We start from the raw sequence: 18457 nt of genomic DNA, 5'->3' as shown, positions 1-18457 counted from the left end.
AGTCATATTGATGAATCCAACCCAAAATTGGTGGACCATCAACTGCAACATAAACTTTCCCTGTGATTGATCTTCCTTCAAAGTGAATATCCGCGTCAAAGTAGCCCAATAGGTCTATCCTCTCTCCTTGATAACCTGTTGGTGAGATGTCACTCTCCTTTAAAGGTTGACTACCCCACTCGCCCCTGAATAAAGGCTCGGGAATAATTGTGTGTCTAGAACCCGTATCGACCATCAGAGTTATATTATGCTCATTAATCACAAACTGAGCTTTAGGTCTCACTTCTCTCTTCTCATTACAGTCACTCACACAAACATCCTCAACACACAAAATTTTGTCTTTATCACGCTTTAACCCCTTGGATTCGTCTTCAACGAAAGCTACACTAGAATTTCCTTTCGTCCTGCACATCCTAGAGAAATGCCCCAATCTCCCACACTTGAGACACTCTTTATTGTTCGCAAAACAAAACTTTGCGTCTGACTTATGGTTATTGCTACCACATCTAGAACAACAACCTCTGTCGTTTGAATATTTCCCAAAATTACTTTTCTTTAAGGGATTCTTACCCTTGTAACCCAACGCAGCTACATTCTCTTCATGACCTGACTCACACTCACTGTTTGGTTTGTCGGCCACTACAGAAATCAAACCCTGTTGTGAATTACAACCTTCTAGCTCTTTTATACATTTCTCTGACTCTTCTACTACTTTGGCTAAATCTATAGCTACTTTCAATGACGGATTCTTAGCCGCCCACAATCTCTCCTTAATCTTCTTATTGTTGCACTGCACTATGAGTTGATCACGTATCAACTCGTCATTCATTACCCCAAAGTTGCACTTAACCGACAGTTCCCTGAGTCGTGCTACAAAGTCATCTATTGACTCCTCCATGCGCTGTTTGTGAGTGTAGAATTTGTATCTATTCATTACAAGGTTCTCCTCTTTACCAAACCTCACTTCCAGTCTCGTAACAGCTTCTTTATATTCGTTAGGAATAGGCTGACCACTAGCTTGTAAAGCTTGAGGAAGGTATTGAAATTCTCGTTGTCCCTCTTTGCCCAGGGCAGTCAGGAGTAATGCTTTCTTCCGTTTAGCAGGAAATTCTTGACCATCTAATGCGTCCAAATAGTTCTCGAACATACGTATCCAATCTTCCCAAGAGATTGATGGGGCACCTGGTTCGCTAAGAAATTGAGGTGGAAGAGTCACATTGACTTGTTGGTTAGTTTGCTGTGCCATGCTGGCCTCCGTTTGCCCTGAAGTTGAAGTGTGACAATATTCTGAAGGTGACTCTTTAGCGAAAACAGGTTGTGTACGGGATTAAAAATACACACTATTTCCTGCGCTTGTGAGAAAAGACACTTGTTCTTTTAAAACACTCAATCCCCTCTTGCGGTGGACTTTGCACCAGAGCTGTACTTAAATATGCACGAACCAGAACTGCGACGGCCGCACAGTAGCGCGAGAATATAAACGTAAGCTCACGGAAACGAGTTGATGTTTACAGTCAGTCCTGCTGCTAGGCAACACTCGCGCTCTAATGCCTCATACGCGCATTGGATTTGTTGCCTAGTAACGCGCTGTGTGGTTACAGTCAGTCCTGCTGCTAGGCAACACTCGCGCTCTACTGCCTCACACGCGCATTGGATTTGTTGCCTAGTAACGCGCTGTGTAGTTACGCACTCACGCTGTTACGTTCACGCCTGGCCGCGCTTCTTCTCGTAGCCGCTCACAAGATTCGAAAGGCTTACAGTTCACGGCGTGACGTCACTTTCTCTCCCAAAAGTCGCTGAAGTGCCTTTATTTTTTTCCTCCTCCCGTCGTGACAAAATTTGGATAGCACGTCGTGGCTTCTCCTTGGTTGTTGTCGCTCGTTGTCTGTCTGCTCAGCTACCTCCAATTCCTGTGCTCCTACGTCCGGTCTGTTTCTCCAATCGTCGCCAAAATGATGTAAGTAAACACATGAAGGAATGCAGGAACCACTTCTGTATAAAGCAGGATGTTTATTTGCAGAGCACAGACAAAGCGTACACCACAACCGCTGACCGGACACCAACTGCCGCCAGCTGGAATCCCCACAACACTAACATGCTAGTACTAAGAACGCTACAAGCGTTCTAGGATCTGAACAGGGAAAGGACACAAAGGAAGGCTTGATTCACACACAAGAAACAGAGTAAGTACTAACAAGGCTAATATGTAAATAAGTATTTACAACAAAGATATGCATGCTAGAGCCTTGGCTCCCTGAAATTCAAATTCCTGTGCTAGTGATGGAAGGAAGATGAGTTAGATGTGTTAATGAAATAAGGTAGATACATAATAGTCTCTGTAATCTTCACACCCCATCGCTAGTGTGGCATTGGACAAAAGTGAGGGCGAAGTGTGAGCTGCTGGAAAGAGACAAACACTGCTGACTGTGTTGTGATACTAAGAGACTTATAGCTAGAGACAAGAGAGACAGAGGCCACAATAAAAGCTGTGTTCGTGTCTGTGCTCGGATTCATAGAATCCCAAAACAGATTTGAGCAGCATCAATATTAGGCCGAGGTGAAATGTCTATTACACCGGCGTAATCTCATGTAATTTTAATAATTTTGTGTTACTCCTATTACACAACATTTCCAAAATTATATTATTACATCACGCCATGTAAATAAGCACCTCTCATGAAAAAAGTTTAGCACAAGCGCATGAGAACAACCTGACTGATCAGAACGTGAGCAGCGTCTGTTTGCAGCCCTTGCATATTTTGTGATATTTTTGGGGGCAAAACACATCTTTGTGTTCAAAATAAATGAAAGGATGCATTTTGTGTTAAATATAGCACCAGTTGCTCGTTTTGCATTATGCATAACCACACGTAATTTTACTTAATTTTTCTCACATTTGTTTTATTGCAAGTTACGCAAATTTCATACACCCCTAATTTTTATATCCCTCTTTTATTCATTGAAGACCATATGATGGGGAGGGCAGGTACACAAGACACAAAACCCAGCACTAAGAGATGCCACTGCAACCTTACACATTTACATTTTCCTTATCTATGCACTGAAAGATTGGATAACCACCTACTTTACCAGTTGGAAAGCGCCTTCGAACCTCAGCAAAAGTACATAAGGTACTAAGGAAATAAGACAATTCAATAAAATAATTCTGCTTCTTATGTGATGACCATAAAGTGAGATCTTAATTTGTGACTCAGAAAAGAACAGTACCCTAAGTATCTATAGCTTATGCAAAGTATCCTTATTCGGTGGGAAAAACACAGATATTTCTTACAACTCACATCAATCTGCTTTTCTATGCACTGCAGTAGCACATCGACACACAAGAGGACGCCAGTGCGGCCCACTCCGGCACTGCAGTGCGCCACCAGGGGTCCGGAATGGTGGATCTTCCTCATGTAGCGGACAAAGGTCACCAGGTGTTCAGAGGAGCTTGGCGTGCCGTGGTCTGGCCATGTGGTGAACTGTAAATGTTTGATCATGCGCGCTTCACCGGTCTGGAAGAGAGGATGTAACAGGCATTAAAATAATGCATCATTCAGTCGTTGAGACTAAGATGAGTACATATCATGCACCTCATAAAATCTGCAGATCACAGTGTCACCCGATATCACAGAAGTTAGCAGAGCCAGAGAGGACCTCACCAAGTAATGCACACTTGACCTAGAACAACTTTCACACGAAATACAGAGCAGCACTAGATATAGAACAGCCTTCACTTAACACTGCCTGCTGAATACAGACCAGCCATGAACAATCTCTGCACGTCAAATAGTGCTGTCCTCCCCTAACACTGCACCACACATGCAGGAACAGCTTTCACTAACACTACAACCCAGAAATACTGCTCTTTCCATTGCAGCACACCCTAGAAATTGGACAGCAACAAAACTTGAGGGGGCCCCCTGCAAGGTATGTGGAGGGGCCCCCTCTGGACTCAATCAGGAGCTCCACAGCCAGAGTATTGTGCTGAGGGGGCCCCCAGGAGCTTGGGGGGCCCCCGCACCACGGGGCCTCTGTTGCGCCACTGCAGTACTCATATAACTCTACACACCGCATACAGACCAGCCCTCAACAATCATTGTACTCTGTATTTATAGCAGTCCTCAGTTAACTCTACACCCTGGATACAGGACAACCATCTACCGCACTACACATCTGATAAATAACAGAACTTCCTAGCACTACACTACAGACACTGCTCTGTCCTTATTCAGCGCTACTTCCTGGATTTGCTACAACCTTCAACTATCCCTAGAAACATCATAATTCTAAACGCTGGACATTGAACAGCCCTTCTGGAAAAAATAGCCCTCATCTACCACTGCACATTAGAAACAGAGCAGGTTATAAACAATGCTAATAAGGGCCAAACCTGTGTGCCCTCAACCCGCCAGATTACTTGTTTCCTCATGTCTGTCAATCTTTTTTGGCAGTCCCACGGCGGTGTCTCTGAAAATTGGCACCGCAATGGGAACGCCCAAACATTTTTCCTGCACTGCAAGGACTGTAAACTAAGTCCATGCCATGCAGGCATTGGGGTGCATGCACACAGGGGGGGTATGTGGGGGGTATGTTCTGGCCCCCTGCATGCACACCCATGCAAAAAGGGAGTGCCCACTTTGTTTCAGGACTGCCAGCATTTTCATGGAGGAAAGACCTCCATGGCAATGCTGGTGGTCCTGAAACTCGTAATATGCATGGCGGTGCCGTAGCTGCACCACCAGCATATTACTGAAGCCCTGACCACAGTGCCTCCACCAGGGAACGCCAGTCCCCTGGCGGCTGCGGCAGTAAAATGGTGGTCTGACCGCCCAAATTGTAATGGAACGGTCGGACTGCTGGACCACTACCGCCATGCCCCCACGAGTCTGGCGGTCCTTGGACAGCCAGGTTCATAATGAGGTCCTTAGTGAATTCAGAGTTTTCTTACACAACACTACAAAACTGAAAAAGAATAAGCTTTAGCTAGAACAGTACAACATGCAAAAAACAGACCACTAGCAGCCTATTGGAACATTTTTTTCTATGTGTATTTGGCATTAAGTAGTGCTACACTGCAGGCAGAACACTCTCCTAGCACTGCTCGATAAATACAGAAAAGTCCTCTATGACTCCAAGATATAGAATACAAACATGCCTTTTAACTAACTATCCAGCACGTACAGAACATATTTTACCAAAATGCATGTGAAACATACAGGCAGGCTATGAAAGAGCTTCTGGCTGACTTACGCAGCAAAGGTAAGATACTTGTTTGGGAAGTGACAGAACAAGACTCAACAAACATACAGAATAAGCATTAATTATTCTACACACTCCTCAAGCCTTGTCTGGCTCAATGGCAAAGACAAGTTTCACCTCTTTCTACAGATCTATCACAGAGGAATCCTTACTGGGATCTGCAGAATGTGTACAGACCAAACCTTGCCCAGCACTACACAATGTAGAAAGAGCATGCTGCATGCTTGTCTTCATATTGGTCACAAAACAAGCGTTATGTGACTCTACGCAAAGCATGCTGCTCTAGTCTGAACTAATTCTAGAGACTGGGCACAGAACAAGACTCAGTTCTCTCAAGAGAATAGCTGCATAACAGACTCAAGAAGTTTATGCTTCCCCAACTTTAGCAAATAAGGAAATGATGCAGTTGCTGCTCCCACTTACCTTCTTTTCCATAATCCTGATAATTCGTATAATGAAATATTCTAGGATCTGGTAGTTCTCCAGTGTGAGGAAGTATCTGCTTAGCTCCATAGGTTCCTGCAGCACTGGGGGCCAGTAACGGTGGCATTTGACTTTCCCACGCTCCCGCTCTCTGGTGATCATGGCGATCACATCTGACTGGTTCTCCCAAATCATTTGCCAGAAGTGATCCTGCGTGCATGGCAGGGGTCCTTGGGTGGAGATGTACTGGAACTCCTCTGTTCCGACTGGGAGTCGAATATAGCTGGCATTAATGTAGGCCCGCTCCTCTCCAATGGGAACTCGGGTTCCATCGTCTGTGGATAAAAGTCTTGTTAGCCGGAATGTTATCAGCAGGCATAGGCCCCAGAAGGAGTGGTTAAAAAGAAGCAGTGTTTAGGGCCCTGGACTGCCTAAGGGTTAGATTTACTGCATAGCTTAAAGATGGGTGAGGGTTTGCAAAGCTGTTAAGATCAAAGAGTCAGGTTCATTGTCTATGAGTCAGAGCAAGCGTTGGGCTGAGAGATTGTGCAAAGAACAGGGTAGCAGTTACGGTCAGACAGTCATCTTAAGGGACAGTGTGTGAGCAAGTGTTAAGGTGTCAGGCAGGGTTGCGCACATCAAGTGGAACAATTACAAACGTATTTTTTCAACCTTGTGGTCAATTCAAAATTATATTTTCAAGGTCAATTTTTCAAGGATATATGCATTCAAATATTCATTAGCAATTTTACTACATTCAACCCACTAAATACTTCAAAGACACATAAGGTATAATATCAGATTTGCCATCTGCAGAGTCTGGCATTTGGGAAGTGGTTGCACCATCATTCAGCCCCAACTCCTTTATAACTCCCCAGGAGAAATGAAAAACATTTGAAATGGGGGCTTCCAATGTACATGTCACACACTGGCAGTGTAGCTTATACAGCCTATCGAGGTACTGAATGCATTCCGACTATGTCCCTTCCCAGAACACACATGCTTAATACTTCAGTAACCAATTCCCTGCACTACCTTTGGTCCCTCCTTCCTTATTATGAAAGATCTGTGCTATTCTGCTCAATGGCTGTTGAACTTTCGTCATATAGGATCCCTACACAAAGTTTGGTTCCACAATATCACCCAAGCATCAAACTACAGATGTATTGTGACTATAATATTGACTCCAAAATATCATCATGGCAAAGTTTACAGCAGTAAATCTACACTTACCGTTGATTATATTTCAGAATCCAATATCATGATTACAATACTTGTGTAGGTTGATATTTCATACAACCCAACACAGACCTCGATCGAGGAAGTTAGGATCAAAATTGACAGTGTAAAACACTAGCATTTCCCTAGTAGACCAAGCGGTATCATGCAAAAGGACCAGGGGTTAAGCATAGAGCCTGCAAAAGAAATTGAGCTGCAACTATTAAAAGCTTAATTTGGATAAAACTGAGGTGTTGCTGTTTGGTAACAGCACCTCTTTTTGGAATCATTCTTGGTGGCCATAAAATATTTGCCCACTTCCAGTCCCAGTATACAAAAAGCAAAAGATTTGGGAGTCATATGTGATTTATTGAGCACTCTAAAATGATTACTTCTTCCTGCTTCCTAATGTTGAGGATACTAAAAGAAATCCTACCTTTTCTCCCTTTGGAACTTAGAAAATCTGTGATACTAGCACTAGTCATCACTAAAATTGACTACAGCAATGCCCTTTTAGTGGGTGCTCATGAGCAACTTCTCAACAAGTTTCAGACGCTTCCAACTGCTGCGACAAGGGTGCTTTTAAATCTTCTCAAATTCTGTTCAGTTTCCATTACTATTAGCTATCTCCACTGGCTTCCAATTAGAGCCTAGATACAGTTTAAAGATCTTTGCTGGGCACACAAAGGGCTATATCAAGAAGGTCCTAGTTTTTTCAAGATACCTTTAAATGGTACTCCCCCTTATGACCTTACAATCCAGTAAAGCTAAAAAAAAACTTCCTAGAATAAAACAATCCTATTGGCGAGGAAGAAGTCTTCTTCTCTCTACCTCCAAGTGTTGGAATGTGTTACTCTTTCATTTAAGAGACCAACCCAATCTGTTAATATTAAGGAAAGAGCTAAAAACTTGGCTTTTCTCAAATTCATAGTACTCCTTTTGTGCACTTTTTCAGTCCCACCTTTCCAGGTCTATAGTTTTTTCACAGCTGTGTTACGTCTCATTGACATTAGCTCCAAGACGCCTTCAGGCATTAGCGCACTCTATAAGCCTTATAACATAATATATAACATTTAGGGGAGGTATATGGTAGAAGATTTGAATACTTTAATATATTATCTGAAAAAGAAGTGCAATACAGATATAAAAAATAAATGATAGAGAACAAGAATACCGCTGTTGGTGGTATAACAAATGAGAGGAAAGTTAATAAGGGTGTTATATTACAGTGTCGAGTGGCACTGATTTTTATACAGGAGAACTACCGTGGTGGGATGGGTGTTATGTGATAAGATAAAGAAATTCAGTATGTGTTAATTGAGATTTAGGAGATTAACATTACTAAGAGTGCTATGTGAGAAAGCAGAGGACCACTGGTATATATGTTGTATGAGAGAGGGACGGAGGGCTGCAGAGAGAGTTGTGTGAGAGAAGCAAGGAGCACTGCTATGTGTGTTTTTGTCTCAGTGGTGAGGTATGCTGCTATGTGTGTTGTATGCGATAAAAGGGGTAAGCTGAAGTGTGTGTTGTGTGAGAGTTAAGAGGGACGTTGCAGAGAGCACATTATTGCTGCAAAGTCTTTTGTGTGAGAGAGGAGCGGACCCCTGCTATGAATGTCATATGGCAATGGTAAACTGCTGTGCACAGAACATAATACAATAAAAGGGGCCTAACCAGGGCAGCCACTAGAGAAATCAAACTCCTTGATGGAGGGAATGGTGGCACACACAGCTGTTCTAAATCTACAGAAGAAAGAGTCTGCATCTATCTTTAATTCTACCATTAGCAAAGCTGCACAAGCTCATAACAAAGACACTTCACTATGTCACTCACATGGAAGGATGTCCCGATATCGGTTCCGCTCCCGATTCTCCGGATATTTCCCAACCTGGCAGTCATCCAGAGGCTTCAAATGTTCTAAGGTCTGGAAGGAATTTAAAAGGGTTACATGAAGCACGTGAAAATACTAAACATTTTGCTTCATCTCACATACACTACTTTTTCCATTTTAGGCTACATGCATTCACATGAATCTTAAATCTCATGACTTCCAGGTCAGCTTTGGGTGACATGTCTATTTTGTCACATCTATGTTCCCCTGGGGTGATATGTGTTCTATCTAACTCTTCAAGGTCATTCCATGGATATATTTGTCTGCTGTGTCTGTTCCACATGAGGTGGACAATTATATGTCTGTTTCATCACTTTCAGATGATCTTTCAGAATGACGTGTTTGCTATATGGTTTTTCAGTTACTGATGAAATTTGGGTTTTATCACTTTGAGGTCCTGTATGATGAAATGTACCTATTCTACACCTTCAGCATGATCTTTGGGTGATGTATGTCAATTATATTGCTTATGAGTGACTTCTGAAGTATACATGCCTGGTATTTCGAAACATGCTTGCTTATTTGGAGTAATAAGTGTCTGCTTAATTCCTTCAAAGTCCTATTTAGTTGATAAATATCATTTTTGTCACCTATAGTTGAGTTAGATTCTAGTACGTTAGCCTTACTTTGTGAGGTGCATGTATGCCAACTAGTTGGTTTTATTGCTCTCTCTTAGCATGGTGCTGCAGGATGTGCAATTATAGAATGGGAAAATTACTCACAAAACAACCATGAGCTTAATTAAGGTATTTTTCAGTGAGCAATTTCTTAAATCTTCTGTGGTTCTCGGTGTAGGTCAGGCTAGTTTTAAACCTCTTAACTAAACCAAAGTGGTTTTAGTCTATGCTATAGATGATCTCTCTTGAAAATGGCAATCAATACCTTTCCACTCCATCTTATTAGATCAGTTATGAAAGATTAGAGTGAAAGGCACAGCACCGAATTGGCTGAAACTCACACTTTTGGCTTATCTCCATTCAAATCTTCTGATAACCAACTAACTCACTGAAATGTTTTTCAGTCTGTGGGGTTTTCTGGGGACTTAGGTGGTTAATTATTTTTTTTAATATACAAGAATGAATACCATATTTTTAATGTAAGATAATTATTGTAGTTTTTTGTGTTTTCTTTGTATGTTTAACTATTTTATCAAAATGCTATACGTCTTTGTTTTTTAAGGGTTGCATGCTTTAGTGTAGAATTGGATGGGCAGTATTTTTTTTGTAAATATATGTTAATTTTTTATAATGAATTTATTTTAAATATATTATTGATAACACGTATTAATATTATTATTAATATTCAATATAACACATTAGAACCAGTTAAAACAAATTTAAAAAGTATTAGGACATTTTTTTTTCTTGCTTTTTAAAATGTTTTTTGGTTGGAAGAATTGGTATGGTAATTTACTATCATGAAGATTAATCGGGACACATAATGTGGGATTTTAGTGATATTTTACAGAATGCATTTGTAATTTCTTTAAAATTTCTAATTTGAATACATTAATATTAATTATGTCATTATATTTGTATATATGCATTAACATTATTTAGAAAATACATAAGTATTTGTGGTTGAGAATTATTTTATTTTATTTGCTTATATTTTTTTTCACCTTCTTAGTTTAAAATAATATTGTATTTAAGCCATATTATTTTTTTAAGTTAAAAGAAAGTTAAAATATTACTTTTAACAGTCATACACACTTTCTCCAATGTTATGAGTACTGATAAGGTTTAGTAATTCTGACCACCCCAGTACCCTTCCAGAAAATATATATACATTCCTGAAGGTTAGTAGGACTGAAGTTAGTATATTAAATCTGATCCCCATCCATATTATATTCTCCTTCCCAAATGTTCCTGTGACTGGATTGATAATAGTAAGTATAACACTCATCACAAATATAAAAACTTTGCCAAATGTTTATAGGACAGGAGTTAGAATAGTAAATCTGCCCCTATGATCCCAAATATATGAACATTACCCAATGTTTATGGGAGTGGAGTTTGAGTAGTAAATCTGACCTCACCTAATTATACTGAAGAAAACAAAATAGTTATGGTAGAACTACATGAATTAGTCTCAGGGACTGGTAATTACTCTGGGTCTCACTCCAGTCCATCTGTTTTTTTTCACTATGTCACCTTAGACAAGAAACAGTCATATGCAAATCCGCCTCGGTCCTGCTCCAGTAGGAACAGCTCAGCCCAAACAGGCAGGCCAGGTCCCCACTGAGCAGGAATACAAGCAAACCCACACTGGTTTCAGCATATTTGGGACTCATCAGCAAGATGCACTGTGAGTCCTATGGCACAGTGAGCATGGAGCCCAAGTCTGCAAATATGCGCCACACTTAGTGCCTTGGACTGAGGAACACAAAAAAGTGATGGTTGCATTGCTTAAACTAATCTCAGACGCTGGTAAATACTCTGGGCCGCAATAAGTTTAGCCTTTTTTTGCCCACCATACCAACTCAGGCAGGAACTAGCCATATGTAAATCAGTGTAAGGCCTGCTGCAGGAAAAATGTCCAGTCAAAACTGCTGGATCAGGTCCCCTCTGAGTGAGAACACAAGCAAATTATGAGTACATCCCCAATGTTTGTGGGATTGACGATAGACTGGAAAATCTGACAGCTTCCAATATATGCACTTTCCCCAGTGTTATTAAGACTGGAGTTCAACAAATTATGCAAGAATTCTCAAATGTCTGTGGGAGGCAGAGAAGTAAATCTGACGTCGCCTAAGTGTATGCAAATTGTCTTAGACCAGGGCCGGACTGGCCGCAGCAGGCACCGGGCATTTCCCTGGTGGGCCGCCAGGGCTGGGGCGGTTTTGGGTCCCTGGGGGGCCGATTTTATTAAAGGGACGTTATTTGCAGCATAGCTGCAATATCGGCTGCTGTAATGAAATCGGCCGAAACCGGCCCTGGCAAACTACTGGCCGAGCACTTTGCCAGAGCCGGTTTTGGTTCCCAGTCCGGCCCTGCCTAAGACTTGTAGGACGGAAAATGGAATTGCAAATCTGACCGCCCTCTCCCAAATATATGCCCTTGCCCCAATATATTCTGGACTGTAGTGAAAATAGTTAATCTTACATAATACAAAATATGTGCTGTGCCGAATGTTTGTTGTACTAAAGTTAGAATAGTACATCTGACTCTAAAAATATCAGTAGTTTTCCCAATTATTTTTGAAGTGGATAAATAATAGCAATTCTCACCCCATAATAAATAAATTTTGAAAGTATGTTTTTTTATTTTTTACATCCTTACATTTACATGTGATATTTATTTAAAAACTATTTAACTTATTACAATAGTTACATTAATTGAGAGTATGTGCTTTGAGATAGCTGTGTTTAATTTAAACATGTATATTAACTTAAAATGTTTCTAAATTGCTGGTTTCTTTTCTAAATTAAGACAATATATTATCATGTTGTCGTTATTTCTAACATTTTTAATTATCTATGCTATTTTAAAAGTTGGTAATGTTATTTGTATATCATTTGTGTTGTATATACACCTAGGGGCCGATTAGGATGTTGGGAGGAAAAGCCTCCTCTCGACAGTTGGAATCTCCTCGACCGTGTCGGAGCCCTTCTGACTGACTCGGTCGGTTTATATTCCGAGTTCGCGGTCGGATTGTAAACTGCACGGTCATTTCCAATCGGCTCCAAGCAACTCACGGAATATTCGTGTCAGTTGAAACCGCATCGTACACCCTTATGGACAGTGTTTCCGCCCTCAGAATTACGATCTCGATTTCCAACAGCCTTTCCGTGTTGGCCTGCCCAACACGAAATGGCTGCCGGAAAGTGACTTTGGGGGCCCCTGGCAGGGCCCCTTATGCCCCACAGCCAACGGCTGATGGCCGAGGGGGTACCTAAGGGACCCCCCTAGAAAAAACTCTGCACTGTGTGGCAGGCACTGTGGGGTGCCTGCAACAGGGTGCAGGGTTTTCTACAAACACCCCATTTCCCCACAGGAGCCTGTGTTACGGCCGGTTGTTGGGTGGAACACGGGCTCCCAGAGGGAACAATGGGACCCTGACCAAACAGTGGTCGGTCGCATCGTAATCCGGTGGTCGGAACCCCTGACCGCAAGTCGGTCGGTCCCTGTTCTGAGTCGGTGTTGAGCGGAGGCTTTCCGCCCTACATCATAATTGGCCCCATAGTTTTAACATCCTAATGTATTTGTTAATGAATACAAAATATATATTTTAAATGTATTTAAAAAAAATACAAATATAGTTAGTTTGTTATATATATATTTCTTTAGAAGAGCATTTCAAATATTTTATATAGATATATATTTTAAATATTTATCCCTTTGTAATGACTTCAATCACTATGAACTAAAATAAAGTAATCATTTTAAAAAGCATTTGCAACACTATTGTAGTAGATATGTTTGTTAATCCTGAAGTTGTTCTAAGAATATTATACTATTGAAGTAGATATTTTTATATTTTCTGTACTATTTACATTTAATATTTTAGTAGTAGATATTTTGATAAATTTATTTTCAAGTTTAGAAAGTACATTTTTGGTAATAGATATTTTGACATCAATATTTTGTAACACAGATAGTTTTGAACTAAAACGTTAGGAGTACAGTCGCTCACTGCATCTTTTGTATGCCTCTTCCATTTTACTTACTTGCACTGCTTGCCTATTGCCAAACAAACTACCTTTAAGTGCCATTGATTCGGACCTCAGGCGATTTACAATAAGTGCCCCTCTTTCCTGCGGGATAGATTCCAGAAATACATCACCTGCTATTATCTTTTTCCTTCCACAGCCTACCTTCTATTCCTTCCCCAAATTAGGAAGGCATCTTTTAAGACAATGATTTGGCTACCCTACCCATGTCTCTTCAGACTATCAATGAACATCTTCTTTTCCACAGGACTATTAATCCTTTGCCTGTTTCTTCTGCCTTTGTATCAGTTCTAGGGTAACAGACAGAAATTTACTTCATCATCATCAGCAGCATCCCTGCCAAGTGCCGTGTATCAAGGGTTAGCCAAGCAGATTTGGTCATTTTCACTGCATCACCGCCAGCACCTGCAACTGTCACACAATTACATCTGAGCTGTGTGTTCTATCTCAGTGTGCTTGCAAGGGGTTCCGAAGGTGGCCTCAGTTAATTTATTACTCAGCTGTGTCACTAAAAGTGTTAGTAGTAAATGGGTGTTGTCTGGGCTGTCACAAAGGCAGCAGTCTGAGGCTTGCAGTACGACTGGTAAGTAGTATTACATGACTTAAACTCGGCAAGTTGGAAACCCTCACTGGCTTTCTGTCTGATTATGGTCGCATGGAAAAATGGGTTAGCTAACCCCAGGTGCACTGCGTATCCAAAGAAGTCCCTTCTAGGACCTCAGTGTGGACAGTAATAGTCTCAGAGGAAGTCCTCCCTGGTCTGAGCAGCTCAGTTGCTCACCCATTGCTCAGCCGCCATTGCACATGTTAAAAATAAGCAATAATAATAATAATAAAATAATTTCTATTTGTGGGGAGAGGTGTTGCACAAGAGAAAGAGGTGTGGTGCAGTGACCAGAGCGCCAGACTCCGGAGAGCAGGGCTCACGGTTTGAGCCCCAGCGGCCGTTCAGCTCAGCACCATGTAACACTGGGCAATAGCTCACTTAATCTCCCAGATGGCCCCAGCGCCTAGAAACCTTTAAGGTGGTGATGTGTTCGTGTTTTGCAAATAGGAATTATTATTACTATTTCATTTACTATCCAATGGGCAAGGATAGTAAATGACAGCCAGAATAGAGCACATCCTTCTTGTTTACTTTACGGCCCATGATACCCTTTCTATGCCTCTGCCATGACCCCATTGGTCACCCCTCTCGCCACAGTTGTTACCCTCACTCTCCTCTGTCTATCACCTTTCCTCTCTGGTTGCCTGCAATCTCCTCCACACAACTTTTCTCCCCTTTCTTTGTTCTTACTGCCTCTTCCCTATTCTATCCCTATGCCCCTTCCACCCTTTGTTGCTCTCTCACTTTTGTTTTTATTTTTCTCCTGACACCCCCACACCATCAGCCCACCACCACATTTGAGAACCAGTAGTAATAATGAGCTCAGAACTTTGGAAATCTCAGCAATGCTACAGAAACACATCAATAGGAGCATCATTTATACCCACACTGCCTTTTTGGACACCCTGGATGTCTGCACAGTATAAACACAGCATAGCTGACAGTACAATGACCTCTGTGAGGTGAGGGAAACAGCCCATGTGTGAGTGTGTGTATGTGTGTGCGATAGCGCGCACGTGCCCGTGCGCACAGGAGACCGATTGCTAAGGAAGGAGGAGAGCAGCTTTGGGTAGGACTGTCATTAGCCAGTCCTCATTACTGGTTCTTCAGTACTAGGGTTTACACCTAAACTGGAGTTCATTTGCACCTTAAACTCTGATTGCCATCCCTACTGAATGGGATCACTTTGAGCACAGTACCTAAAAAGTAAGAGGTAACAACTGATAAGCACAAAAGGGGTGACCATGACTCAACTTGTTGCCTAAACCCAGCTGTCGACAAAGACTTATCCATCATGGCTTTCTCGAAGAGTTGGCAAAGCGTGCACTCTAGCATACACCTGTTACATATCTTCAATTACACTGGTCCCTCTTTTTTGAGTGTGTAGGGCTTCCTCTCTGGTAGGAAAGAGGGGCTTGTGAATATGGAGCAAGGAAACAACAGTGCTCATGCTCACCTGGTCCTATTTTACAAACTGAGAAGGATTATTTCAGAATAGGATTAGAAACCCGGCACGCTACTGAATTATTCAAAACTCACTAACGGAAAATTGACATCTTGATATTGTGCATATTGCAAAGACATCAGTAGATGCTCTTTGTTGAACTATATATTTTTAAATTGTTGCACAGAAATAAGTGTTTACACCATAAAGAAAAAAATAGACTGGTAAATGATGTGGGCAGCTTCAGGTCTGTGTGATTCATTCTATCACCTTTTTGTTACATAGTATTCTGGTGCTTGCCGTTCTGCTATTATAATCATAAACACAGAACAAAGAGGGATCAATTCAAAACCAAACCATAGGAATTACTGTTCAGTCGCTTGTAATATATTGCCACTCAAAGTGTCACACACAAGGAAGGCAAATGTCACACACAGGCACACTGCAAACAGAGAAATGTCATATATGCACAGTGAAAACTTGACAGCTATGCAGCATTTGTGTCTCACTCCTCACACATGTTCCGAAATGACATGATGGCCATCGCGAAATGGATGGTAGCCAACTGTCTTCAGTTGAATGCAAGCAAACCCGAGATTCTTCTTCGAGGAAGGGACACACATCTCTGAAAGGTTGTATGACTTTACAGCGCATTCCGTTGTAACGCATGCCTTTACCAAGCATGCGTTACAACGCGAATGCCATCACCACGCATAGCCTTTACCACGAAAATTCCTTTTACACGCATACTTTTACAACGATTTTCGTTGATAAACTATGCATGTAAATGGCATTTACATGTTAAAGGATTTTCACCCTAAAAATGTACCTCTTAAATTTACCCCTCCGTGACACCACCCCCTCATTCCTCCTTACCTTTCCTCTCCATGATCTTCCGTGGTGACGTTTGACGTCATTAAGAGGAAGCGGAAGTGTTTTTCCGTTTCCTCTTATGACGCCGATTGCCCCCACGTCTTTTTCTTTATACTTCATAAACCGGTTCATTTTTTTTTTGCACACTTTCTTTTGTAAGGGGAGACCCGCCAAGCGACCCCTTTAAAAAAAAAATTCACTTTAGCACACATGCCTTTACTACGTATTTCATAGTATAGGTATGCGTGGTAAAGGCTTTTCGTTGTAACCACGCATGCGTTGTAATGCATGCGTGTTTATGGTAATGAGTGGAAACGGCCGCGTTGTAGTGGCCATTTCCATCTCTGGAGTGATCAATGGTGGCCTGCCGCATTGGGAGCTCCTCCTACCCCACCAGAAACTGTAAAAAACCTGGGCGTCTCGCTCGACTGTGCAATTACTATTCAGGCACCGACAAACTCTGTGGGCTGGCAGCTGCTTTGGACTACTGCACGGACTGAAGCCACTGCTTGGGTTTTTCGATGCTCAAATACGCCAGACCATCATCCAATCTACTATCCTCTCTAGACTGGATTATTGCAACTCTCTCTACCTGGGTGCTAATAAAGCAGGCATCAATCGGCTTCAAAGGGTGCAGATCGCCGCAGCACGGACCCTCTTCAACATCTCGAAATCCTGCCCTACCTCCAAATTCTTACGTAAATTGCACTGGATCCCAGTAGAAAGGAGAATTCACTTCAAATCCTTGTGTATTTCTCACATAATTTTATATGCCCAAGCACCTTCCGTTCTAGCCAATCTTCTCCTCCCCTATGTACCAAGACACGTTCTCTGCTCCTCTAATCAACATCTGTTACGTGTTGCCCGTGTTAGAAGAGAACAAGTTAGAGGCCGGTCGTTCCTGGCGTTAGCTTCTTCAGTTTGGAATGCTCTCCTATGCACTATTAGGAGCATACAGGATCATGGGGTTTTTAGGAGGGCAGTTAAGACCTGGCTCTTCCCTGAATAATCCTCTGTTTTGCTTCCCTCTTGGTCTGTGAATCTGTAGATCTAGCGCTGGGACGCACTGTCGCTGGGGCAGCCATGCGCTATACTAATCTGATAACATAAACTAACATGTGCAACCTACTCCTGCATTTGAAGTAAGGCACTCTTACCCATGAGAAAATAAATGTTGTGAATCAGACCCCAAGTACTTAAATACTTCCTGATTATTAGATAATATTCCAAGTAGGCCTGGGCGAAAATTTTGTTCCGTTCGCGGAAATTGCGATAATTTGACATTTTCGCGTTCCGCGGAGAGCGCGAAAATGTCAAAATTTCCGGTTTCCGCAGCTTGGCGATAATTTGTTTCTTGCTCGCGCTGTAAAATAATACATTCTCGCGCGCACACGATCGCCTTACCTGAATCCCTGCGTTCGCTGACAAGTTTTCTTGATCCGGTGGCGTTCTCCATGAGATGTTGTATTGTTTTTAGCCATTTGCGCTGTCTCGCGACAGTTCGCGCCCGCAGTGACGTCATGCGTCGCGCGATCACGTCTTTCTTCTCGCGATCATGCACCGCGAGACAACTCAAAACAAGATGGCCGCGCCCGCAAGCAACCACATGGGTAAGTTGGCGACCCGCAACCATGCAGAAAATCTCGCGAACATGCGGGAAAAAAACTTCCGCATCTTCGCGACATTTCCGCTTGTTTGCGATAATTTTAAACATTTTCACGATAATTTGCGAAAGTTAAGTTCGCAAATTCCGCCCACCCCTAATTCCAAGTGTCTCAACTACTCTAGTAGGAGGTAAAACCATTTTGCTTCTACTGAGACCTTGCCTCCCCAGTCAATCTTTTTTCCTCCAAGGTTCACACTACTGGTTTTTTGTGGATATTAGATTTCTCTGGAGCTCCTAATTAATAAAATAGGATTTTTTTGTCACTCAAACAATTACACCTGCAAAGTATAAAGAGTGGTTTCAAGTCAATATGCTTTGGCACTGGTGTCCAATGAAGACATCTTCTGGGAAGGTAAGTAATTTAGCAAAACTGAAGGAGTTTTTCTATTTGATCTTTAATA

The 18457-nt window shown here is 41.9% G+C and overlaps 1 protein-coding gene across 2 annotated transcripts in view; it reads right to left on the bottom strand.

The window, feature by feature from the left end:
- FRMPD2 (FERM and PDZ domain containing 2) overlaps positions 1 to 18457 on the bottom strand; it is a 503133-nt gene that overhangs the window by 20900 nt on the left and 463776 nt on the right. For both annotated transcript variants that reach the window (XM_085608774.1, XM_085608775.1), the window contains exons 40-42: positions 8737 to 8827; positions 5686 to 6020; positions 3300 to 3515 (exon numbers count right to left, since the gene is read on the bottom strand). In XM_085608774.1, the coding sequence (XP_085464900.1) occupies positions 3300 to 3515; positions 5686 to 6020; positions 8737 to 8827 (642 nt within the window). The remainder of the gene's footprint in view (positions 1 to 3299; positions 3516 to 5685; positions 6021 to 8736; positions 8828 to 18457) is intronic.

Source organism: Triturus cristatus, chromosome 1_2 (genome assembly GCF_964204655.1).
Source record: "Triturus cristatus chromosome 1_2, aTriCri1.1, whole genome shotgun sequence".
In the NCBI taxonomy this organism is placed as follows: Eukaryota; Metazoa; Chordata; class Amphibia; order Caudata; family Salamandridae; genus Triturus; species Triturus cristatus.
This window is presented reverse-complemented; position numbering and strand designations above follow the sequence as displayed.